We start from the raw sequence: 27,432 nt of genomic DNA on the forward strand, positions 1-27,432 counted from the left end.
CATTTATCTAGCTTTTTATTATTGTAAGGAAAGGAGTGGGACTTTCAAGTCCTTTGCATGTTGGAAATGAAATCTGAAGTCTGGTTTTGATATGTTTTTTACAAGCTCTGTAGCAGGACAAGTCACAGACAAAATCCCTCAGACACTGAGTTAAAGAAGAAAGTAGTTTATTCGGCCAGGAGCATCAGCAAGAATCCTGTCTCAAGAGGCAAGTTCCGCGAGTGAGCAATTCCTGTCCCTTTTAAGGGCTCACAACTCTAAGGGGGTCCGCTTGAGAGGGTTGTGATCAATTGAGCAAGCAGGGGGTACGTGAGTGGGGGCTGCATGCACCGGTAATTAGAACGGAAGAGAATAGGACAAGGATTTTCACAGTGCTTTTCTATACAACGTCTGTAATCTACAGATAACATAACCCATTAGGTCAGGGGATCGATCTTTAACTACCAGGCCCAGGGTGTGGTCCAGGGTCTGCTTGTGGATTTCATTTCTGCCTTTTAGTTTTTACTTCTTCTTTCTTTGGAGGCAGAAATTGGGCATAAGACAATATGAGGGGTGGTTTCCTCCCTTAGCTCTACACAGATAAGTAACCCAAAAAGTGACTGAAGCAAACCTCAATCGATTTAGAAATTTATTCTGTCCAGGTTGAGAATGCAACCAGGAAAAAGAAACACACACAGTACAATCTGTGTCCTGGGCTTTTTCCAAAGAGGGTTTGAGGACTTCAATATTTAAAGGGGAAAGAGTGAGCAGGAGGGGACAGAGGAAAGGAAAAAAGAGGAGGTGGGTGGGCAATGAGGCCAATGATGGCTTTCTTGTGAGGTTCTGATTAGCACTCAAAGGATCTACAGTTTACATGTGAAAAGAACGGAGCTGGGGGGATGTCAATTACACATTCATCTTGCACTCAGTAAATCTAGATTTTAGGTTAGATAAAGTAATCATGTGAAATCACAGCTGTTTGGGAACAAAAGGAAGGCGGTTTTTGCATGACTCAGTTATCAAGCTTAACTGTCCTTTTGGCAGAGTTTGGGGTCCTCAGATTTTTATTGTCCTTTCACAGATATGTCTAGGACCCCCCCCCCTTTTTTTTTTAGACAGAGTTTTGCTCTGTCACCCAGGCTGGAGTGCAGTGATGTGATTTTGGCTCACTGCAACCTCCGTCTCCCGGGTTCAGGTGATTCTCTTGCCTCAGCCTCCTGAGTAGCTGGGATTACAGGTGCATGCCACCATGCCTGGCTAACTTTTGTATTTTTAGTAGAGACAGGGTTTCACCATGTTGGTCAGGCTCGTCTCAAACTCCTGACCTCATGATCCACCTGCCTTGGCCTCCCAAAATCCTGGGATTACAGGCGTGAGCCATCGTGCCCAGCCAGGACCTTTTTTTAAGAACATAAAGTACTTACCATCCATATTCTTTCTCAGCTTTGTAGCTTCAGCCAAAATTTCAAGACATCAACAAAGTTCGATTTGACATCCCATAACCTATATTTATATATCTATTATGTAACACGTGGTAAAGTGACTGAAACATAACAGGCACTCACTACGTATTTTTGAATGGGAAAATAAAGAGAGGAAAAGAGACAGGGCAGTGAGAAAAGAGCAGGTGAGCAAGAAATGGAGATAAAATAGGAAGCATAAGGGCAAAGAGGGCCAAGATTCAAAATTTATCATAAATTATTTCAACATAAATGGCCTACATAGTATATGTTGAATAGCAGCATGAGCAGAAGTTCAAAGTGAGGCATTACATTTTCTCTTTTTTTTAAAAAAACATACTAAAAAAAGAGTGAGGCCAACAATTTTCTATTAAAAAGATTTAAAATCCATAGCTTTAAGCAATTGCACTTCCCACAGTGAAATATCAAAATATTTTAACATATAGAGGGAAAAAGTGAATAAGATATATGAATATTAATATAAAGAGATTTCAAATGATACCAGAAGTTCAAAGTCAGAGTTTAGATAGGGGACACAGTAGATACTGATGTCTGTTGAGCATTAGCATGTGTCAAACCCTGCATTTGGCATTTTACAATTGTCGACTCATTTAATCCCTGGGACAGTCATATGAAGAACTGCAGCCATTTACAGATATGGGAAAAGGGTCTCAGAAAGTTCAAATCACTTGACTTCAATCAGTTTAAACAGCTGCATAGCTAAACTGATCTGAATCCACATCTGTGACTTGAGAGAGCCCACGTCCAGGATTACTAATGCCTGCTTTCCTAGTCTTAGAAATTTTCACAGTCATTCAACGGAATTATGGCTACTGTCCTAGAAACTGCAATCACCCATCTCCCTTGCATCCTTGCATCTCAAATAATAGTATTTGAGGGGAGTGCTGTGTGAGCTTCCAGAATTAGTCTTTGTATTATGTTTTTTTAATGTGAGTCTGCTTTCTAGGGAATAGAAATATTCTTAAAAGGCAAATCGGTGCCTTGATTGCTTTCAACTTTATCCCTTCCTACGTCTGCCATTCTCTTGACCCTAAAGATGATGGTCACATTCTTGGGATGGCAGAGCGAGGGGCTGTCAGTAGCCTGGGTTCCTGCTTCTTAGAGCAGAACCAACATAGAAGACATGGTTTGTCTTCCTCTGGACTTTCACCTGAGAAGAGCAGACCGTCATAGCTCTTACATGGCTGTTTACTTGGGGCCACAGTTATAGCGAATATAGAACTTAGTACCCTGCAGGAGGTGCTCCACATAATGGAAATGGAAATATGCGGTATAACGAAGGTCGTGTTGTTAGGTGAGAGGTGGTAAGTGTTCAGAATCTTCCAGATTCTGCAGAAATCTGGGCACACTTGTTTGGCAGTGGGAACATTTGGTTCAAATGGATCCTACTCTGCCCTGGAAAATGTATTACCTGCTGAGTATGACTGTAGCATGAGGGGAAAAGGTAAGACAAATTCAGAATTTTTCTGTGGTGTGGGTGCTCTGCAGCTTTTTAGCAGAGACTCACAGAAGGGAGCTCAGGCTGGAGAGCACAGTGTGCGAGCAGAGGAGGGAAGGAAGCCAGCCCTCTCTACCTGCAAGCCTAGCTAACTGAGAGCATGGCAATTTGGAGCCTTGGAGGGTTGAAACAGCCAACACCCTCTGTGCCTGATGGGAGCCCTCAGAAGTGTAGATGCCAGACAATGGCCTTAGGGGAAGAAATACTGTGGTCCTAAGCTTTTCCCCAGCACCTTCCCTTAAGGATTGAATGCCAGAGCGGGGATCCAGCCAGCAATAAACATCACACCATGGGTGTGGCCTTTCCCTTAAACCTTTCCCACCACATCCACCAAACAGAGACAGAGGCAGGCATGGGCAGAGCACAGGTGCCAGTTACAGAGCAGCATTCAGGCTTAAAGCTTCATCCAAGCAAGATCTGTGGCAGTGGTTTAAATGGCCAATGAGGGGGATGAAATAAATACACAAGAAGTCAACTGAGCTATTGGAGGCAATTGTATTGCGAAAGTGAAGACAGCCTTGACACAGGCTATAAGTCTTCCTCCCTCTAGTTTAAAACTATACAATCTATGTAGCCTTGAGAGACAATATAGTCCGCAAAGCTCACCTCAGCTGTGGGGAAAATGTTAAACAACAAAGAACCCTCTAGGTTCATGGAGGGCAATGGTCAAGATGGCATATCACAGAGTAGAAGCAGACAGGGCTGCCTGAGAAAGGAAGCACTTGTGATTCCTGCCCAGCAAAATCCCATCACTGTGGACCATCACTGTGTTTCTTCTGCCCACTTCCTGGTTTTGAATGGAAAGTTTCCTGGCTTCCCCTCATTCTACTCCTCTCCCTCTTCCTTCCCCCTCCCTTCTCCTTTCCCTCCCCTTTCCCTCTTCTCTTCTCCCCTTTCCTTGAATCCCCTCCTCTCTTCTCCTCTTTTCCTTCCCCTCCCCTTCTCTTTTCTTTTTTTTTACCCCTCTCCTCCCCTTCCTTCCCCTCCCTTTCACTCCTCCCATCTCCTTTCCTTCTCATTTCTGACTCATGGCTATCCTGCTTCTCATGCACCACTGTATGTAGAGTGAGATAGGGGTGAATCACTCACCTTGTCTCTTCTTGGTCATTCGGCCATGAGGGGTCATTAGGATCTGATAGAGGGTGCTGCCTAGCCCCTAGGTTCTTGACTTCTGGTGACCTGCAGTGACTGGGCAGATCTTTACAGTGGAGAGGGTCTGTGGGTTCTATCTGATTAGAAGAGAATACATAAATATATGTGAAAGACTGTGGCAGAAACTGTAAGTTAACATCCAACATCTGGATCTTATCTTTTCTTACCTTTTCCCATAGTAATAGGACCCCTATTACTATAGCCCCTATGTTTAGGTGGCTCAGGGTGGTGCAAAATCAATACCATATTTCTCAGCATGCTTTGAGGGCTGCTTTAGTCATGTGATGAATTCTGACTACAAGTGTGCACCACCACATCTGGCTAATCTTTAAATTTTTTTGTAGAGACAGGGTCTTGCTATGTTGCCCAGGCTGGTCTTGAATTCCTGGCCTCAAGCTATCCTCCTGCCTTGGCCTCCCAAAGAGCTGGAATTACATGCGTGAGCCCTGCTCCCAGTCCAACCTGGTTCATGAACCTGGAATGTTGAGGGTGCCTAGTACCAGACATGTTCATCCCAGAGCTGCTCTGCACAGGACTTCTGGCTTCACAACAGTTTTTGTCTGGTGGCCCAGATTCTCAGTCATGTTTTTCTCAAGTGCTGACTCTTGGAGGTTGGAATTAGTTTCTTTCAGGCATTCTCAATTCACTCTGCCTCCAAGATTTTAAATGATTTCATCTGATGAACTGTGACCATCTCAGCGTGAGGACTCTAAGGAGTATAAATGTCATTTGTGGTCTGGTTTCTTTTTCTATCTTGGCATCTGTTATGGACTGCATGTCTGTGTTCCCCCAAAATTTATGAGGAATGATATGGGAATTTGGGAGGTAATTAGGGTTAGATGAGGTCAAGAAAGTAGAGCCCTTATGATGGAACTGGTGTCCTTAGAAGAAGAAGAAATAGCTCCCCCACCCTTGCCCTCCCCTCCCTTCCCCTGCCCTCCTCTCCCTTCCCCTCCCCTCCCCTCCCTTCCCCTCCTCTCCCTTCCCCTTCCCTCCTTCCCTCCCACCCTCTCTCTCTCTCCACAAGCCAGCAAGAGAGCCCTCACCAGAAAATGAATCAGCTGCCACCTTGATCTTGGACTCCCAGCTTCCAGAATTATGAGAATTAAATTTCTGTTGTTTAAAGTACCCAATTTGTGGCATTTTGTTATGGTGGCTCCAGTGGCCCAAGACAGCATCACAATGTAAAACCACACACACACACACACACACACACACACACACACACACACACACACCCCAGTGGACTAAGCATCACAATGTAAAACCACATACACACACACACACACACACACACACAGCCAGTGGACTAAGACAGCATCACAATGTAAAACCACACATACACACACAGTGTGTGGCACACATTTTTACCCAGTCAAATTCCTTCTTACACCAAGAATTCTTCTCTGCTTTGGAGCAGCTCAGTGAGTACAAGATGCTGGAAGATGCGCCCTGCAGGGCAGAATGCCCAGGCATGGGGCACAGCCCTGGCCCTGTGTCCCTCCGTTTCCTCAGGATTGCTTAGGTGTTGCGCTCTTGGTCATGGCTTCATTAGGACTAAATATCGGATGGAAACGGGCATGACACACATGCTGAGAGCACTCCTCGCTCCCCAGGGCATTAAATCACCTTGTTATTTAGTGGCCTCTAGAATCCTCTAATTTACATGTGGTCTCTTCTCATAGAAGTGTCTCAAGTAAATCTGAATTTGTTTAGACAATTTTATGGGTATTGTAAAACCACAATTGAATTTCAGGGCTTTGTCACAGTCCAGCCAAGATGCACTCCAATTAGAAATAATTGCTATTAATGATGTTATGATGTGGGGGATGCCTGCAGTGCTCCCAGACCTTTGTTGTACTGAATCCTCGAAGAGTCTGAGCTTTATTCTTCAACTAAATAGACAGGACCCTAGAAGATACGCTTCTGGAATTGTAATATTACAGCAATATTGTGCTTCTTTCTTAATTAACCTTGTTAACCAAGGATTTGGAACGTCGGTGGGTGACTCTAAGAGGGCCTTTGTTATCCTCTCAGTACACATCTACAGTGGAGTAAGATGTCACTCTGTGAAATAAAACGCCTTTATTCTTTGGCATACACCAAATACCTTCATCATTCTTTGAGTAATGATTGACAGTCTTGTTTAATGAAATAACGTTTGTCAAATACTTAATTTGCTGCCAGACACAGTAAATGTTGAGTTATGATTGTTATAGTATTATCATAAAACAAGTTTTTTTTTTTTTTTTTTTTTAAGGCTTTCTGAATGGAAAGGAAATACAGGACAGGGCTGTCATGTTTGTGGAGGCCACTCAAGGTAAATCAGACCACAGTGGATTCCAGAGTTTACAGTCCCTGAGATCACTGCCCCTATGACAGCATTTTACCCCCAAGATAGTCAAATTCTCAATTCTTTAGACTTTTACAGGGTCTCCCAAGGTACCGCTCATCCCTTCCTTGCTCCCCACAAGAGGGAAGAGACAAAGGCTGCTGTTTCTCTTGCAAGGCTGCCCCCGCCAGCCTGAGAAGGAGTTCCAGGGATATGGTAATTAACATATTTTTCTTAATCTTGCTTTTGTAGTTAATCTCCAAGGCATGAAAGCACTTTGCCAGTTGATTAAACTGTAAGAATACAATAGATCCGAAGTGAGGGCAGCACTGATGAATGTAAATGCATAAAATTGCCCATTCTGCAGGAAAATGCCTCAACCTGAATCCCAACTTGAAATACTAAGTTAAACACTTAAAATTAATTGCACGAATATATTTTTTGGATCAACAGATAGCAAAAAACCTAACTTGGTAGAATTTCATCTTCAAAATAAGAAGCAACCACTCTTTGATCTCTTCTAGGAAACAAAAGTGATTCTATTTAAGAGTTTGGTCTAGGATCACCGCCTCTGAGGGGGGTTCAGGGAATGCCCAGTAAGGCTCTTGGGGACAATGGTGCTGGATGGGCCTTTAGCCAGACTGGCACTCAGTCTGCGTATCCAGGAGGGCATTCAGAAATAAGTATTTGTGTAGCTGTTTCGGAAAGAAGGGCATTTGAGGCGGGGCTTTTCTACATTAGGTGGTATAGGTTCAAAAAGGCCAGAGCGGAGAGCAAGGAGGTGGGAATCCAGAGCTGTGTGTCCTCTGGAGAGAGGGCATTCTGACTGGATACCCACATGTCCTCTTCACCCCTCAGCCCTGCTCCCCAATGCAGGTTAACCACAGCCACCGGCTCCATTTGAGCCACCTCCCCAACCACCAAAAAGCTCAGGGCAGCATGTGGCCATGGCTTATCACTTTCTTACATCTGTGGCAAATGGAAATGACAAAAATGGGCTGTCTTTATTTTTGGAAAACAAATAGCAAAAGAAAAAACCAAAACTCAACCTAATAGGTGATAGCAACATTATTTTCAAATGCATTGGTTGAAAATTCTAGTCCAGATAACAGAACAGGAGTGGTACTTTTGGTCTCCAGCTACATTCCACTGTCAGACAAAAATACTTTTCTTCATTGAAGTACACATTATGTAACATTGTGTATCAGATGACCTCAGCCATAGAGTTGGTCTTTAGAGCTTCTTCTTTCGTTCAAGAAAGCCATCCATTGCATGAAAGATGTCAAGATAGTCACCTATAAGCAGTGCTGTCTTGAGGGGCAAAAAGCTAAAGAGAACACAAGAATAAACTTTCGTGATTATCATTCATGAAAGCCTCTTTACCACCTCTACTGAAAAGCAGTGTCACCTCTTGCGGCAGATGCAGTCATTCAGTCATGCACACACTATGCAGCCTGACTGCTACCTGCCTCAGGGTCACTGGGCCTTCTTCACTATATCAGAGGACACTTGCCCAGGGCCTTGACAGGTTTTGTGGCTTTACTTAAGTTATTCAATTCACTTCTCATTTCGGTTTCCAAAGCATCACTCCACTGTACAATGACACAGAGGAAGCAGTGAAGTGTTGTGGTGTAGGCATGGGCTTTGGGGGCAGATGAGCCTGGCTGGAATCCTAGCTCTGTCATTTGCAATGCCACCTTAGGCAACTGACTCAGCTCACAGACCTCAATTTCCTCAGCTGTAAAATGAGGTCATCAATCTGCCTTTCTGGGACTACTATGAGGATGAGATGCAATAACTCCTCAAACCTTGGGCAAGACTCAACTAACACTGTTCATTTTCTCCATCCCCGTCTGCCCCTCTGCAAAGCCATATATATGCATGATCATCATCCCAACAGAGCACTCTGCTCCACTGGCCTTAGCACTCAATACTGCAGAGCAAGGAAACAAAGCAGGCAAAGGAAACCTGAGACTCATCCTAAGGTGGGGAGTAAAGGAAAGGACCCCATGCTCCTTGTTCCCCTGTTTGGGCACCCCAAGATCTCCAAGTGGTTCATCCCCTCCACAGTTTCAAGTCTCTGGTCAAATACTACCTTCTTTATGAGACTCCCCCCACCCATTAAACACCACTCTTAAAATTAAATCTCACAGGCTGGGCGTGGTGGCTCATGCCCATAATCCCAGCACTTTGGGAAGCCGAGGCGGGCAGATCACGTCAGGAGTTTGAAACCAGCCTGGCCAACATGACGAAACCCTGTCTCTACTAGAAACACAAAAATTAGCCAGGCGTGGTGGCACATGCCTGTAATCCTAGCTACTCAAGAGGCTGAGGCAGGAGAATTGCTTGAAACCGGGAGGTGGGGGGTTGCAGTGAGGCATGATCATGCCACTGCACTCTGGCCTGGGCAACACAGCAGAAGTCTGTCTCAAAAGAAAAAAGAAATTAAATCTCGCCGAGATGTGGTGGCTTATGCTTGTAATCCCAACGCCTTGGTAGGCTGAGGTGGGAGGATTGCTTGAAGCCAGGAATTTGAGACCAGCCTGGGCAATATAGCAAGACCCCATCTCTAAAAAAATAAAAATAAATTAGCTGCGCATAATGGTGCACAACTATAGTCCCAGCTATTTGGGAGGCTGAGGTGGGAGGATGACTTGCGCCTGGGAGTTTGAGGCTGCTGTGGGCTATGATCACACCACTGCACTCTAGCCTGGGTGACAGAACAAGACTTTGTCTCCAAAAAAAATTAAATAAGTAAAATTTAAAAAAAAACATAAATCTTGGCCAGGCACGGTGGCTCGCGCTTGTAATCCCAGCACTTGGAGTTTGAGACCAGCCTGGCCAATGTGGTGATGCCCCGACTCTACTAAAAATACAGAAATTAGCCAGGCATGGTGGCAGACACCTGTAATCCCAGCTACTCAGGAGGCTGAGACAGGAGAATCACTTGAACTCGGGAAGGTGGGGGTTGCAGTGAGCCAAGATCGCGCCATTGGACTCCAGCCTGGGTGATGAGTGAAACTCCATCTCAAAAAAAAAAAAAAAAGAAAAGAAAAAAAAGTAAAACTCAACTTGCACCCATCTACCTCCCACTGTGGGATTTCCTTTTTTCCCTTTCCTGCTTTATATTTCTTTAGAGCACTTATGGTCTTTTCTTTTACTTTACTTTTTTTTTTTGTTTGTTTCTTTTCTGTTCCCTCACCCCACAGGAAGTGATTTCCACATGGGCAGGGACCACTGTTTGTCTTGTTCTTTGTTGTAACCCGGAGCGCAGATCCTTCGATAGTGGGTAATTCATGACACACACAGCACTCTCTGAATGTTTGCTGAATGAATGTTTGGTGGAGTGTTTGATGTGACTGCCTTTACTGAGTTTCTTCACCTTGCCTTTGGCTTACTCAGCAGCTGTCTAATCCTCTCTCAAAACATGTCCCATAACTAGTATGTCATAAAACTAAACATAATCTCCACAGTTATTCAAAGTAGAAAAATTAAGTTCCATGTTCTTACCATTGGCATTACTATACTATAATCTGCTATCTATTAAGCAAAAGAACTTAATGTGTTGTGAATGCACACCCTGCCCAATAAACAGTGCATTACATGAATCTACAAGCTATGACAAACATTGTCTCTACATTGCAAATGAAGAAGCCAAAACCTGGAGAATAAAGGGCATACTCAGAGTCACAGGCTTAGTAAATAGTGGGATCATAAGCCTGGATTTCTAATTGCTTATCAAGGATCCTTTGCTCTGTCCCACAGAGCCTCAGTCAGGCATTCTGACCCCTCCTGTGCCAGATGAAGCCTGGAGAAATGATAGGATGCAAGAATGACATTTGGTCCATTGCACAAAGTAGAGATAATTAGCTAATAAGAAAAGAAATTTCTGTACACTGGATGGGCAATGGCTGCTGGCCATGTAGTGGATGTGAGGTATAATATCTATCTTCAAATAACTAGGAATTGTCATTGGCAAGACTGATGGAATTGCACATGGAGCTGAGGGAGAAGCACAAACCAATGAGGTGAAGTTCAAACGAGGCAGATTTCAACTCAAGGTGCTTCCTCACAGAGCAGAAAGCCCAGTGAGGAAAGATTTAACTAGATGACCTGTTACAGTCTAGAAAATGAATTGAGGTAACAGGAATTAGCAGCGCACCACTATCCTTGTAACCCGGTCAAATGCTCATTCAGTACCTATCAATTTCAGCACTGAAACTCCATGGAGAGCAGGGAAGGGTGCACAAGAATGCTTTTTCTACTGTTTTTTTTTTTTTTTGACATGGAGTTTTCACTCTTGTTGCCCAAGCTGGAGGGCAACAGCGTGATCTCAGCTAACTGCAACCTCTGCCTTCCCGTTTCAAGCGATTCTCCTGCCTCAGCCTCCGGAGTAGCTGGGATTACAGGCATGCGTCACCGTGTACTTTTTTATTTTTTAAGAGACAGAGTCTCACTCTGTTGCCAAGATGGAGTGCAGTGGTCTGATCGTGGCTTACTGCAGCCTCAAAGCCCTGGGTTCAAGCAATCCTCCTGCCTCAGCCTCCTGACTAGCTGGGACTATAGGTGTGTACCAGCCTCAAACTCCTGGGCTCAACCAATCCTCCTGACTCAGGCTCCTAAGTAGCTGGGACTACAGGCTTGCACTACCATTGCCTGGCTTATTTGTTATTTTTGTAGAGATAGGTTCTTGCTTTGTTTCCCAGGCTAGTCTCGAACTCCTGACCTCAAACAATCCTCTCACCTTGGACTCCCAAAGTGCTGGGATTACAAATGTGAGCCGCTGCTCCCAGCCCTTTCTTGTGCTTTTAAGAGGTGGTTTTACATTTTTTCCCTCAAATTCTTTAATCATCCTAAGAGTTCGAATTTATTATGTATTACTAATCGTACCCATACCACACATTTCTGTAGCACTTGGCTTACTGTCTGGCCTTGACTTTGGGGCCCTGTACCTGAGGAGGCATGGATACAATATCTATTCCAACAGGATTATTTTATCATGAGCACAAGAAAATCTCTCCTAAAAATGATCATTTCAATCTTTCTATCTGCCAGTACATCCACTTCTTTTTCAGAATAATTCGATACTAAGGTGGCAGGAAGGGTTAGACCCCATTTTCTTGACTCATAGGGGGCACTGCAACTATGTAAATTTGGTATTGTGTCAGCAATGGTCACAATGATAGAATTAACAGGACTTAACAAAATTAAATGAATGAATTTTAATTTATCAGGTATTTTTAAAGTGGCTTCTCCTGGTGGGATTTGGAGTAAACTGTAGATTGGCATGTTAGGGAAGTAATAGAAGCTAATGTAATTACCTTTTAAGAAACATCAGGAAGTATATAAACTTTGGCATATAGAAGTACATTTTTTCTTGTAGAATAGCTTCTACTATTTTTTCTGCGGCATATTCTGGTTCCAGAATTGGCAACAGAGAAGGACAGCTAGAATATAAAATGACAACAGTTAAAAAAAAAAAAAAACCCAAAGGCCAAATTTACAAATAAAGATAATTTTTCAAATTAGGGATAAAAGGTTTTAAGACGTTATCACTTTTTTCTTTCCCTTTCAAATTTCATTTATTTTTATATTTACTCCTTTATTGTCAATGTGTCAATGCAGTAGTGTCAATCAGTAGTAACATAACTAAAATGTGTCAATCAGTAGTAACATAACTAAAATATGAAATGAAAAGTGATTCTCATTAACACACTGATATTACAATATACATATATGTGAAATCATATTAAACAAATATTCCAAATATTTGTAAGGCAAGCTGTTGAAAACACATTGCCTGTAGTCTCCATGAGATACAGAATTGGGCGTCTGTGACTGCTATGGCCTGGGTATTTGTGTCCCCCACAAAACTCACATGTTGAAGCCTAAACTCCCAATGTGATGGCATTTGGAGGTGGGGCCTTTGAGGTGTAGCTAGGTCACCATTGTGGAGCCCTCATGAATGGGATTAGTGCCTGTCTGAGAAGAGCCTATCAGCACCTTAGTCTTGGACTTCTAGCCTCCAGAACTGTGAGAAAGGCATTTTTCTTATTTAAGCCACCTAGTGTATGATAGTTCATTATAGCAACTCCTTTTGTATGACCAAGATAGTGTCTCTCCAATGATTGCCAGTCCTCCTGGAATCAGAGAGGGGGCATAATGGGATTGTACGGCAGGAAGGGGATGTGGACAGGAGAGCCTAGGAGATGGAGGAGCAGATGCAGGGCCTGGGGGGCTATCAGAGAGACACTCACTGCCTTGATAAACCATTCCCATTCAACTTGGTATCCTTCACACAAACGCATACTAAGAAAGACCTCAGAATTCTAAGACCATTTATAAATCATACTGAATCCCAGAACAATATATTTTAAACAACTTTAAAAAACAGAACAAAATAAAATAGATAGCAAATCATTTTTAAGAGTGTAGCTTCTGTGAAATTAAAGGGTATACTTACGCTGTAGTACAACCTTCAAACATTCCAGTTTTTATAAAAAAGGGGCACACAATTGTGGTTTTGATCCCCTTTTGATTTTGGACAAATGTTTCTACAAATACAGATTCAGCAAGCCCAAAGGCTGCAAATTTACTTGCACAATAATCTGCAAAAGACAAAGCATGATCATGTATATTCCAAAGTTTTAAAATGCCATTACCTTAAGGTCTACCCGTAACGCTAACAGCAGCAGAAAATAAGAAAACAATTTCAGAGTTCTCCTTTGTGTAATCTTGGTCTACTCCCACTGGAAGAAGTGAGTAGGGAGTGGGAAGGGACATGGTTAACTGAAGATCAGGGTCAGTTGACAATGATCAACTGAGGCCCAGCACAAGAAGGGCTGCAGAGATCCTGCCTCAGGTCACACTGCTGGACTTTATTAGCAAGTCAATGCATTGTGAGCCCCTGTGCTAGTTCTTACATGGGGCCCTGTCTCAAAACATTGCAATCCCATTGGGGCATGAAGACATTCAAAAGAAGAAACAAAACACTAACTGATATAGGAATCTAGGCAAGAGAGGCCAGCATGGGTTGTGATTCTCAGATCAAGTTTTCTTCCAACTATAACTCTTTCCTTCACTTCCAGAAAAACAACAACAACAAACAAAACAAAGGGCTTGGTAGCTTCAACCTCCACCTCTTCAATACCTTGAAAATGCAGGGTGGGGGCAGAGGGAGGAATGGAAAGTGGCACTTGTGTCCATTTTGAACTTTTTGTCTTTAATCATACTTGTTTTAACAAAACATCTGACTATTCAATTGACTTAAGTGAAAATGTTTGGCGAAGAAATGGCGTTGAGGTGCATTAACACTTTCCTTTGCCCCACACATTCAGAGGAGGCATATTTAAACTTGCTATGTTACGGTGCAGCTACTGCAACTGGCAAGAGCCAGTTTATAAGTGCCAGGCATTGGGTTGTCCAGCCCCAGTGCTGTCCAGACAGTGGATCAGAGGCTAGAGACTAGGAAGGGGGAGGAGGAGTCCAGAGCAGCTTCTAGGGTAATTGAAATCATCAGGTATAAATGCAGCTGAGTCCCTTGACCCCTGAGATTCTGATGAGAAGATATGGCCCGTGACCCAAGGAATCTGCATGCTAAACTGGCATCCCTGGTGGTTCTGATGCAGGGGAGTAAAGACTCACACGATGGGAAATACAAAAGGCTTACACTTGTTTCTAAGAAGAGCTGCGGGTGGGAGAGTCCTGTATCTGAAGACAGGAATATTCTGTCTGAAAAGGATTGATAAGGAGCTGTAAATATACCTGAATGATTTCAAAGGCCCGTGACTTAACAGATATATAAGAGAGAGGTAAGAATAATACCTGATAAGTTCTAAGAAGGAGAGAGGAAGGGAAGTCCTGGGACATAAGGAGGATAGATTGGTGATATTTAGGGTGACTGGTGGTACTGAAAAACCTATTCATGTGATGGACATACTGAGCTAAGACTGGTTTTGTGAATCTTGAACTATGCCACTTTGCTTCAAAGCATTAGGAACCACCGAACTGGCAAAGTGGCTTATCTGTTACCCGAATGTTGCTGCTACAGTTCTGTTGGATGAGTTTTAGCAACCCTTGTAAGCCAGGACGTGGGACATTTGCTCTAGGGGATGCCATGGTAGGTTAGGTCAAGGTTTCTGTTCCTTCTAGAGCCAGCTCCCAAGTTGGGCCTCCTTGGTTGAGGCTCTCAAAGGATCTCTTTGTCTCCTCCCCACTGCTACTGTCAAGTCAGTTGGCTGTTGCAAGGGAGATGAAAATGCCCACCACTTCCTGCAGGTCTTCAACCAGTGGAAAAACAAAGCAGTTAACTTTAGGTTTCTTGAGGTGAAGAAACTTGATCCAAACTCACAGCAGTGGGGAGATCACTTAGGGGAAACTTCAGGAGAAGACAGGGTCATCCTCCTTACCATCCTGTGACAGTGTCAGTGTGAAGTTTGGGGGACAGTTGTTATGTTGATCACTTGTGCAAAAAAATTATCAGTGAGGCCTCTCTCTCTTTTAAACAAAGGGGACTGCATAAGACCTAATGATTCCAAAGGGCACAGTCCAATTTCACGTAAGTCTATCTGATGCGCTGTTTTGCTACACGATCAAGTTATCAACCACTTATTGACTATACTTTTTAGCTTATTATTCTTTATCACTAGGACATCAAGTCAGTGCTAATTATTCAGAGCTATTATGCAAGTTAAAGTTATAGGGAATTTTGCAATTGTAAATGGCTACGTTTTTCTTACCTGCCAGCCCATTTACTCCAACTAATCCAGCTGAACTTGAAATGCAAACCAAATGTCCATGGTCATTAGCAATCATAGCAGGTAGAAAGGCTTTATAAGTCTAAGAAGACAAAGGAAAACTTTTAGTGTTTAATGCCACATTGTATAATTTTATCAGATATTTATATACTCGTTGTGATCAAAAAATCTTTCTTTTCAGCCCATAAAATATCTGAAGGTATGGGGATATAAAAACTTAAACATCTGGAAAGCAATCATTTTAACTTATTTAACCTCTTAGATCAATTTTTTATGGCAATTCCAGTATTATTAAAATAGTTTACTCGGACTTACGTTTTTGCTCATATTTGACTTTTAACAACACAATATTAAGACAAGAATTGAAGGAGTATGGGAAAATCTTTGTTGTGGCAGCCACAACCCCAAACCTCACAAACATGATGCTTTAGATTTAGATTGCCTTCTCTCTCCTTAGCTTGATTTTTGAGTTTCAAATTTTCCCTGAACATTGTTCACAGGACATCTGGTTGTCGACTTCAATTTTAAAAGAGCACTTTGTTTTAAACTCATCTCTACTCTTTAAAATAAGTTTCTTATTCTTGTTCCATTTCATAAAACAGAATATCTATTAGAAAGAGGGCACATCTATATACTATCCAACACCTTCACCATTGATTGGGGGCCTGGAGAAAGAACGTAAAGGAGACAGAAATGAGCTTTTGAAGAAGACATCTTCTGCAACAAAGGAGTAACTAATCACATCCAAAGACATGGAGGTGAGAAAAGGGATCTCTTACAAAGGCCAAACCTTACTTGTTTGCCTGCATTGCAATAAGTCTTAGAGAGAAACTAACAGGTAGAGAGAGGTGGGAAATCAAAACAAAGCAAAAGGAAGCAGTGCAGCAAACAATCCAGGGTCTGCCATGAGTTGGGACACTTCTCAGTAGGCATACTGCCTTTGAGAGCCCAGCCTTCAGGTAGCTCTCGGACACTCTAGCAATTGAGTCACTGTCTTTGTGCCTGGCAACGTGCAGATGCTTAAAGAATGTACATGAACTTGCCCAGAAGAAGTAAAGGGAGTGAGAGGACATGAGGAGTGGTAGGAGCCAGGGAAACACCAGCATTGGAGGAGGAGGAGGAGGAAGAAAAAGAGGAAGTAGAGGAGGAGTCGGAGTCGGAGGAAGAAGAAGGAGAAAGAAGAAGGAGGAGGAAGGAGGAGGGAGGAGGGAGAAGAAGAAGGAGAAGAGGAAAAAGAAGAAGGAGGAGGAGGAGGAAGGAAGGTAGAAGGAGAAGAAGAAAGAGAGAAAGAGAGAGTGGGGGCAGAGAGAGAGAGAGAGAGAACATGAAGGCACCTGGGGAAAAACAGAGAGGTAGGAAAAGAACACAGAGTCAGGCCGAGTGCAGTGGCTCACATCTGTAATCCCAGCATCTTGGGAGGCCGAGGTGGGAGGACCACAAGATCAAGAGATTGAGATCAGCCTGGCCAACATGGCGAAACCCTGTCTCTACTAAAAATACAAAAATTAGCTGGGCATGGTGGTGTGTGCCTGTAGTCCCAGATACTTGGGAGGCTGAGGTAGAAGAATTGCTTGAACCCGGGAGGTGGAGATTGCAGTGAGCTGAGATTGTGCCGCTGCACTCCAGTCTGGCAGCAGAGTGAGACTCTATCTCAAAAAAAAAAAAAAAAAAAAAAAAAGGACACAAAAGCCATGGGAGTGGAGACTTCCAGGGACCATGGTCCTTATTTTCATTCCAACTATATATGAGTATAAGCAAGCACCAAAGAGAGGGACAATTGGGACAAGATAAATCATTTGCAGTAGCTCCTGTAGGAACGTGGTAGCCACTAAACTCTGAATCTTTCCATTTTTCTCCTGAAAACTTTACAAAACACCAAGAATAGCACCAGCACCACTACATTTTTGGTGGAAATCGGGGACAGAAAATCTTCAAATTCCAAACTACATTTGAAGGCTGCTAAAGAAGAGTTGGGCAGAAAAGTGGAGGAGCTCAGAAATCTCCAGCAAAGACTCCCAGGAGACAGCCTTGCCCAGGAATGATGAGCTATGAGCAGGGCTGCAACCAAACAGGTCAAAAGTCCTGTAATTCCAGTACTGTGGGAGGCGAGGCAGATGGAACACTTGAGGCCAGGAGTTCAAGACCAGCCTGGCCAACATGGCAAAACCCTGTCTCTACTAAAAACACAAAAAATTAGTTGGGTGTGGTGGCACGCACCTGTAATCCCAGTTACTCAGGTGGCTGAGGCACGAGAATCGCTTGAATCCAGGAGGCGGAGGTTACAGTGAGGCTGAGATAGCACCACTGCACTTCAGCCTGGGAGACAGAATGAAACTCTCTCAAAAAATTAAAATAAAATGATAAAGTAAAATAAAAGTAAACTTTTAATAAAAGCTGGGAGAGGCAGCAAGAGGGTGCATGCATAGTGTGGGGAGGTCTGAGATGGCTGGTTTCAGCACAGGCCAGAAAAATGCAACTTCTGGAATTGAGTGGGTAGCTTTAGAAGTCAGGACTGTGCTTTTAGTGCTGGTAGCAGGTGGTAACCCGGGTTACCAGTGGAACCTCTAATTTCTCTGGTTGGGTACTAACCAAGTTGACTGTAGGTTTTGGTTTGCCCATAACAGACCTGATTAACACTTGCTCATTAATAATGCTGAATTTCACTTCCAAAAGTGTCCCAGCTTAGGCAAATTACAATGCTACCCTGGTCCTGTCTAAGTTTAGTTACCCGCTAAACTAAAGTTTAGTAACCTGGAGCAAATCTTTTAAGTTCTATGATCCCTTATCTTACCAAGGTGTTTTAAGGAAAATATGTGAGCCACCTGGAGTATTCCCTAACATTTGCAGCTAATCAATACATGGTAGCAGGACCATGAGGACAGTTCTGTCCTTGTAGAATTCCCTGAGCAGAGGTCCTGGGGACTATAGATTAAGTGGCATCAGAAGAGGACAACTGCGTAGACCAGGACAAGTCCAAAATTGAGAAGTCTCTGCTTTACTTAGAGGCTAACAACATTGTAAAAGAGCAAGAGGAAAGTACTTCTAAATGCCAGAGTAACTTTACATTTATTATGAGAAGAAACAATTATTACCCATAAATGTGCTTTGAAATTCACATCAAATGACTTTTCCATAAGCTCATCTGGACAGTCAAGGAAATTTTTGCCTGTTACGATTCCGGCATTGTTGATTAGGATGGAAACATCGCCGACTTCTTTTTTAACCTGAAAAGAATAAGAGCAACATCACCATTGTAGTAATTCCTTATATGATCTAGGTTTTATTTTCCCACAGTTTTATGTTTTTTTTATCCTGGTTAATTCATACTGAGTTTATGCACTCTAAAAATACAGCCTGGGGCCAGGCGCAGTGGCTCACACCTGTAACCCCAGCACTCTGGCAGGCCGAGGCAGGTGGGTGACTTGAGAACAGGAGTTTGAGAACAGCCTGGCCAACATGGCAAAATCCTGTCTCTACTAAAATTACAAAAATTAGCCAGGCATGGTGGTGCGTGCCTCTGGTCCCAGCTACTCGGGAGGCTGAGGCAGGAGAATTGCTTAAACCAGGGAGGTAGAGGTTGTAGTAAGCCAAGATCACACCACTGCACTCCAGCCTGGGTGACAGAGCGAGACTGCGTCTAAAATGAATAAATACAGTTTGGTTTATTTCCATTGCTGAGTCTACAGTGCACCAGAGATCAAGTTTTTTTTTTTTTTTTTTTTTTTTTTTTTTTTTTTTTTTGAGATGGAGTCTCCCTCTGTCGCCCAGGCTGGAGTGCAGTGGCCCGATCTCAGCTCACTGCAAACTCCGCCTCCTGGGTTCACACCATTCTCCTGCCTCAGCCTGCCAAGTAGCTGGGACTACAGGTGCCCGCCACCACACTCGGCTAATTTTGTTTTTGTATTTTTAGTAGAGAACGGGTTTTCACTGTGTTAGCCAGGATGGTCTCAATCTCCTGACCTTGTGATCCACCCGCCTTGGCCTCCCAAAGTGCTGGGATTACAGGTGTGAGCCACCGTGCCCAGCCTCCAGAGATCAAGTTTTGATGTGCTTTTCCTGTTTTTCTTTTCTTAAAATGAGTCCATTGTCGAAATGCTACTTTCTATTTACAGTTACAGCTGTTCTTCTACTCAGTGGTTAGTAACTTTGTTCTGTGCTCTGTATGTGGCATTTCATTTTAATCAATGTGATGGGACATAAGAATAGCTTCATTATAGCCAAATGTGGTATAGATCAAGACTTCGCACAAATGAAGAAGGGGCTGGGTCAGGGAGTAAATGGAGGAAAAAAGAAAATACAGTCATAAATCACTTAACAATGGAGATACATTCTGAGAAGTGCATTGTTAGGTGACTTGGTTGCTGTGTGAAGATCACAGAGCATACTTAATAAACCTAGATGTGTGCCTACTACACATCTTAGGCCATATGCTAAGGTAGCCATTGCTCCTAGGCTACCTACCTGTACAGTGTGTTACTACACTGAACACTGCAGGCAACTGTTAACACATTGGTAAGTATTTGTGTATCTAAACATAGAACATTGGGACAGTAAAAATACTGTAATAATCTGTCCCATAATGTGGGACCACCATTTTGTTTATGGTCTATCATTGACCAAAATGTCATTATATGGTGCATGACTGTATATATTTTAAACACACAGCACAGATTAGAATCTGCCTGTCCTGTTTTCATCAACTGGCTGGTTTTCTTCTTTCCAAGGATGGACTCCTGAACTCAAGGCTAAGCTATGGCCTAGGGATACAAGCTTTCAAAGTTATCGGAGACTCAGCAGAGACAAAACGCTGTCATATCACTCTGAAAGCTTTCTCTTTGATTGCTTGTCTATGGGCTACTTCTTAAAAATTCTCTGGTATTGGCCGCGCACGGTAACTCACGCCTGTAATCCCAGCACTTTGGGAGGCTGAGGCGGGCGGATCATGAGGTCAAGAGATGGAGACCATCCTGGCCAACATGGTGAAACCCTGTCTCCACTAAAAATACAAAAATTAGCTGGGTGTGGTGGCACGTGCCTATAGTCCTAGCTACTCGGGAGGCTGAGGCAGGAGAATCGCTTGAACCTGGGAGGCGGAGGTTGCAGTGAGCCGAGATCGTGCCACTGCACTCCAGCCTGGCGACAGAGCAAGACTCCATCTCAAAAAAAAAAAAAAAAAAAAAAAAAAAAAAAAAAAAAAAAAAAATTCTCTGGTACTTTCCCTTCTATCCAGAATAAAAAGTGGAAATGGTGGGTTTATACAGATGGGGAGTAATTTCCTTCCCCTGAATTCAGAGGAGCACATAAGCAATTCCCTCCAAGACCTCACAGTGATGAAACCTGAATAATAAGCTGGTAATGACATGTTTGGCTATTTCTGAAGTCAAGCACCTGGGGCAGAACTAAATCACCGTTACAGGGGAAAGGGAAAGGGAGGTAATTATTTATAGAGTGCTTCATACTAGTTTATGCCATAGCTAACAATCTTCGTTGTTTGAATATCAACCAATTATTGCTTAAGGCTGGCCAGATAAATTGTAGTCAGTGTAAGTCAACATGCCAGGTGTTTAACTTCTAAGTAGCTAAATTTGTGAGATCAGCTGTGCTTGGAAGAGTGGGCCCAGTGTAGGCCGAGCAAACTTGTCAGGTGTGGATCTCCAGCCTGTACTGGGCAGCCTGTGGTTGGAGATGCTGGTAGCAGAGAGGTAAAATGTAAAGACAAACTTGAAAGTCATAAACTTACCCGCCAGGGACTTGCAAACCTTAGCAAGGAAATCCTGGTTGAGCCTAGAAACTATGGAGTAACTTTACAATGTAGTCAGGCTGCTCACGGCAGGTTTGGTTGGTTCCTCCCTTCTCAATAAGCTGGGCAATTCTGGGAGGCACAAAGTGTCCCAGGAGAGTGATGAGTGAAGTACTTAAGCCAATGTGAGGACACAAAAATCCTTAGGCCAGGCACAGTGGCTCACACCTGTAATCCCAGCACTTTGGGAGGCCGAGGTGGGTGATCACCTGAGGTTGGGAGTTCGAGAACAGCCTGACCAACATGGAGAAAACACGTCTCTACTAAAAACACAAAAAAATTAGCTGGGCGTGATGGCACATGCCTGTAATCCCAGCTACTCAGGAGGCTGAGGCAGGAGAATCGCTCGAACCCGGGAGACAGAGGTTGCCGTGAGCTGAGATGGCGCCATTGCACTCCAGCCTGGGCAACAAGAGTGAAACTCCGTCTAAAAAAAAAAAAAAAAAAAAAAGAAAAGAAAAAATTCCTTGTGAGGGATGGGCACGTGCCTCTACGATGGTAAGAAAATCCTTACCATCCTCATGTCAGAGCTTTGGTTTTCTGAAAGCTTTATGTGTATCTGTATAAACACCAAAGAAGACAACGTAACTGAGTCTTTAGGATTAATAAAAGATTTTGATTGTCTTACGACTACTTAAGAGTAATACTTCAAATGTAGGTGGGGTGGACACAGCCTAAATTTAAAATCAGACAGACTATGGATTCAAATCCTGCCTCTATCACACACCAGGTCTGTGAACCCTGGACAGGTTATTTAATGTCTCTGTATCTTGATTTCTTTATCCTCAAAGAAGGATGCCTCTATCCCTCCATTAACTTATACTGTAGTAGGGGCCGGTATGGTCAGTGCAGTGTAATGTTAGAAGCAAGTACTCAGGTGTCAATAGACGCAAGTGGCAGCTATAGTCTTGCTGCTTACTAGCTGTGTTTCTTAGGTAAGCTACATACCTGCCCTAAGCCTTAGTCTCCCTACTTGTGAAATGGGGATAATAATGGGTTTTACTTTATAAGGTTACAATACATACATGGTAGTTAGCATAGTGTCTTGCATACAATAAGAATTCAAAAATCCCAATTTCCATTCTCCCATAATCTTGTCTACATTAAAGGGACACTGGAGAAAGGCTAACAGGCACTGAGAAAGGCAAGGGAAAAAGAACATGATATATGTCAAAAATTATAATAGTAAACACACAAGAGTTACCTGATCGGCTACTCTATACACTTCTTCCTTTTGGCTGCAATCGCAAGTATAGGCGTGCACTCTTGCGGCCCCAGCTTCCTGAGCCATCTTGTATGTTTCCTCATTCCCCTCCTTATTGACATCCCAGAGGACAAGCACAGATCCCCGTCCGGCAAACTGCAAGGCTAAGAGCCTTCCGAGTCCACTTCCAGCACCTGTGATGAGGACTATTTCACCAGCAACGTTCTTCTGTTGCTTTGGGAGTAAGGCAAAAATCATAGCCTCCAGAAGAGTAAACAGTGATTTTCCTAAGAAAATGAACAGTTTCTTTGATGATTGCAGGTTGAAAGACATGTTCTGGCTGACACCTATGAAGAAAGACAGATTCACGTGAAGACTTATTTGTCCATTTCCTCTGAGTTGTTTACTCCACAGAGCTCCTATTTTCTGAAATAGTGAAAGTAACTGAGATATGTGATTTAAACAGCTCTCCTGGTAGCAGACTCCGAATTCAGAAAGGGGGAGGAGGAAGCCACAGGGACTATATTTACTCAACTTTCATACTTGGCCCTAAGCTCAGCACATTATTTGCATGACTGCTACGTGCAGTATACAACAGAAATGTTTGTTAACCAGGAACTGTAACCACCACACCCAAATTTAACATAAAGAATAAGTTCATTATTCTTCACAGTCAGCCTTTCTTCATAATAATCATGAATCCTGTTGGCTGATTTTATGTTCAAAGTCTTGACCACATCACAATGTTTATAACATAATTACTACCTCTCTGACTTTATTTTTCTCTCCTTCGATGTTTGTGCTTTCTCATTTGCATTATTGTTCTTTAATTTTGCATTACTGTATAAAATCTGAGATTTGAGAGGAAAATGTAAAATCTTATTTGTAGAAAGCGTTTGACAGGAAGTAACCAGATGTTCTAGACCTTTTCCGACAGATTTGCGATCAGCACCAGACAGCCCTTCCCTAGGCTCTGAGGTCCCCACGCCACCAACTCCACATCACTTACCATTCTGTGTGATTAAAGGTCAGAGGGGAGGCAGACCTGGACTCCTGCCCTGCACTGCCTCTGCCTACCTGTAAACCCCAGAGGGGAGCCTCTTGGCCTAACACTGGGCCTTGGTATCCTCATCTGTACTGGTCCCGTGGCATAGGGTGTTTTTGCAGATGAAATGAGAATGTTCCACGTATCACCACAATGCCTGACTTATAGTCAGTGCTTTACAGACGTTATCACATTTCTCAGATTCATAGTACTGCCCACGAAGAAGGCACCCACTAGGTCTGCTGAATGAATAAAAGGCCCCCCCTTGACAAACTCATCCAGAGCTTAGTGCTTACATCCTGCTACCAGTTACTCACACTTTAGTGTGAATGAGTATATAAAATGCTTTCCTAACTACTAGCTGAGAAAGAAGGGAAGGTCTTACTTCCTTCAGGATGAGAACAGAAGACATACTTAGCAGAGGGCATACTGTGCTGGGGGTAGGAGCCTTCTCTGAATGGAGTGCTTAATTGAGAGGCTCAGACAAAGGCACAGGTGTGAGGAGACGGGAGGGGAGTAATGAAAAAACAACAGGTCTTCACTTCACAGTTTGGCTGAAGTCAGCCTAGTTATGGTTAATGAGTAAGAGTGGATAGATTCATCTACAGGAGGACTTGGTGCGTGGTCACACCCTTAGGAAATGTCAAGAGTTGATGTGACCCAGGCTGTTGTTCCTGGCTTATTGTACAGATGAGACTGAGGATCTGAGAGAAGATGTACGTGACTTGTTCAGGGTCCCTGTGCTGGTTAGCTGGTGCGGGCCAGATTGGTTCATGTGTTCTGTTTATTGAGTATTCACCCTGTGCTGGTTCTATCTGGGCACTGAGGCTGAGGGGATGAACAGCCTCTCATAATCTCTGTGCAGGTGAGCCAACTAATCTAGTTGAAGAGACGTTTTAAACAAATACATCGTTACAAGCCATAGTGTTATAAAGAAAAGTGCAGGGTGCTATAGAGAGAATGATGGGAGAGCTGATTCAGATTGGGCTTGGGGGAGGAAGTAACAGAGGTCTGCTGGAAAGTGACCCTTTGAGTGGATATCCAAATGATGATGGTGGGAGGTAGGGATATTGAGCAATAGCTTTCCTGGCAGAGGGACAAAATAGTTTGTTGTAAGGCAGGTTTGACCTGTGTGTCCAGGGCTGTCCAGAGAATAAGAATGCTGGCTCTAAGGAACATGGACCTTCTGGTCAAATGAAGGACATTTTCATCCATGCTTTGATGAAATAGACCTCAAACTCTCTGTGATCTCTGCTCTGATTTACATTCACAGAGTAACTTTTAGAAGATTGTTCAGGCCTCCCAGGTGCTGCAGAACTGGAAAAGAAGGTGTCCTGAAAGAGGACTCTTATTTCAAATACACAGTCATGGAGCCTGTACCTGTGGATCTGCAAGGATGAGGGTCAGACTGTGCACACAGTAATGGGAAACCCTAGGCACCCTTCTCGGACAGCAGCCTGGGCATTGTCAACTTTGGAAAATCCGTACCAAGGGTAGTTGGTCAGACCACCACACTCCCTTTTATATCACTATGTGAATTCACACAGAGGGACAGAGGTCTACTTCTCCCATCACAGGGCTCCAGCACCTCAGCAGTGGCCAGAAGTCTCAACATTGACCTGGGTGACATGAACGCTCTTAATGTCAGAACATTCTAGATTTCAGTGTTTCACTGTCTCAATGTTGGCTTGATGCAAGACCTAAAATATGTCCATCTTTTAACACTGTCTTGGCAGATGCTTACTAGATTTCTAAGAACTTGTCAGCCTGAGTTACCCCCCCTCCCCAGTTGAAGTTTAGGGTGCCTGCTGGGTACCCACATAAGCAATGAGGTCTACAGATTAAAGTTTGGCTTGGAATTCCAGATACATCACTGATTTTCCCTACAACTTTGGTAGAAATGATTTACCTTCTTGTGCCTCAGTTTCCTCCTCTAAAAAGAGAGTTTCTAATAGTACATAGGAATACTTACCACACAGAGGAGCTGTGAGAATTAAACCAGTTTATATAGGTAAAGTATTAAGGAGCGTTATGTGGTCACTACTAGCTTGTGTGAGACCTTTGAACAAATTAGAAAAAAAAAGGCATTGCCCTGCACAAAGTCCTCTGTGGGGTGCACAGGGTTGGGGAGGGGGTGCAAGAGGAGTTGTTTGGATTCCAACACCTCCCAGCTTACATGTCTCCCCCTCTGCTCCTCAGTCCCCATAATAATGTGGCACAGCCATAACATGGAGGCCTTTCTAGAACAGTGCCAGGAACAGAATGACAGCAAAATAATTAATGGCTAGAACTTCCACTGGTGTTCCTGTTAAGCAAATGAATTAATAATCCCTGGCTATACCAATGAAATATGGTTATAGTATACTTACAAACAAGAGTGAATGCACGGTTCCATTTTACTGCAGACTTTCCTAGAATGTTACGGAGCATATACAATTTAATCTGGCAGGTTTCTGGGTGTCTCTAGCTCATGGCCTACCCAATCCAAACAGGCGCCCTCGGCTTCCCAGGCCAGTGCGCGGCAGCAAGTCGGCTCTGGTGAGGGCACCCGGACGAAACGGGAGGGCAGACAGACTGACAATCACAGCTTGGGTTGAAAGGGGCGATATGGGGGTGGTAGGGCCCGAGAGATGGATTCACTGAGCAGCAGAGAGCAAGGAACCTGGGCAGAACGGACCGCAGAAGAAGGTCCATGGAGGCATCCTGCCCTCTGCTCTGGGTGGGGAGGGAGGCTGGCAGCTCACCTCCGGGGGCGGGGTGTCTGCGTTAGCCGTAGCCACGCGAGCCTAGGCTTCAGGGACGCTGCAGCCGTGCGCTCCCGGGAGGAGCTGTGTTCTCACCAGCTCGCGGGTGGGTCCGGCCGCGGCTCGGCGACCCGCGCCCCTTTGCGCGCGACCCAGCGTGAAACCAGCCCAAAGGGCCGCCTCGCCCGACCGCCGCCAGCGCCACCTCCTCCGTGAGAAAGCACCCAGGACCGACGACCTTGGCAACTCACCCAGGACACTCTCCTTAGCTGCCCGCGGAGAAGCCGGCCTTGTCTGCCCCAGGCACCCGAGTCGCTGGCTTGTAACTCAGTGAGGTTCAGGTGTTTACCCAGGTGCTGCCAGAGGCCAAGTCCAAGGGCGGGACGGCCGTGGCAGCGCCGGGGGTGGGGCCGGCAGTAGCCCCAGCACGCAACGTGGGCCGCACTCCTATCTTCTTTTTCTGGACCCGCAGATTTAAGAAGCTGGAAATTCGGTGGTGGAAACTGGATGCGAGCGTCGGATTTCTCTTAGGCTTAATGTTTCAATGCCTAGGCTGCACCCCAGAGTATTAGATGGGAATTTCTGGGTTGGGAGGGGCCCAGGCATTAGCTAGAAAAGTTTCCCAGGTATTTGCAAGGCACAACTCCGAGACTGGGAATTCTGGAGTTAGAAAACAAAGAGCAGTGTAGGCGTCCACGGGGGAGGGGCCAGGTCGTTTGTCTGGAGCCTGCAGTGCGGGGAGTTCTCCAGCAGCATCTGATTGCTCCACATGGGATCCTAAGTCAACAGCTTCCTTGCCCCTTGGAGGTAAGGGGTGTGGGCGTGGACTCGGGAGTCCCCAGGAAGTGGGTGGGGTGCAGGCAGGGGCGGGAGTGAGTGCGGCGCTGACAGGCGGCCTAGGGGAAGAGGGCGAGGAAATTTGTTCTAACAAAATGAAGCTGAGAAATGAAGATAGAGTAAGAGTCACCAGGCACTCTGACCCAATCCAGATAATTATATTAAGCATCAGGGTGTATGGCGATCCAGAAAATACAGCGATGATATATCTGTCAAGAAAAAAAAGGATAAACATTCGTTAATAAATCAGTAAAAGAGTTAATATAAGCACAAGACATCACTGAGATGCTAATAATAGAGGGTGAACTTTTCTGGGGGCAATGAGGAGCAGAAATGACAATAAATTATAGGATGTTGAAAGACATTGCAAAACAGGGGAGTCAGGATGAGATTGGGTTTGAAATTCATGCCGGGGCTGAGTAGGACAGGAAAAGTGGTGAGGGGTCGAAGAGCAGCCTTAGCCAGCCTATATCTGGGACAGATCTGGAGTAGAGAAACTGCACATTTGTTCTTTGAGTGACAGAGGAAACAGGCAGGTCGTATAAGCTTAGAAAAGTAGGTGCAGGGGAGACCCTCGACTGTCTTTTCAGTACTTAAGAGGTTA

General features: G+C 44.1%; 1 protein-coding gene across 1 annotated transcript; it reads right to left on the reverse strand.

The window, feature by feature from the left end:
- Positions 1–5,813: 5,813 nt before the first annotated feature.
- Positions 5,814–26,968, reverse strand: SDR16C5 (short chain dehydrogenase/reductase family 16C member 5). Its single transcript, XM_010362531.2, has 7 exons — positions 26,243–26,968; positions 22,203–22,549; positions 18,291–18,422; positions 15,181–15,280; positions 12,906–13,050; positions 11,764–11,889; positions 5,814–7,769 (listed from the first exon to the last, which is right to left on the reverse strand). Exons 2-7 carry the CDS (start codon positions 22,533–22,535, stop codon positions 7,676–7,678), a joined length of 930 nt encoding a protein of 309 aa, XP_010360833.1. The 5' UTR covers positions 22,536–22,549; positions 26,243–26,968; the 3' UTR covers positions 5,814–7,675.
- Between the last annotated feature and the right edge of the window lie 464 nt (positions 26,969–27,432).

The sequence above is a fragment of the Rhinopithecus roxellana genome, chromosome 9 (assembly GCF_007565055.1).
Source record: "Rhinopithecus roxellana isolate Shanxi Qingling chromosome 9, ASM756505v1, whole genome shotgun sequence".
Classification (NCBI taxonomy): Eukaryota; Metazoa; Chordata; class Mammalia; order Primates; family Cercopithecidae; genus Rhinopithecus; species Rhinopithecus roxellana.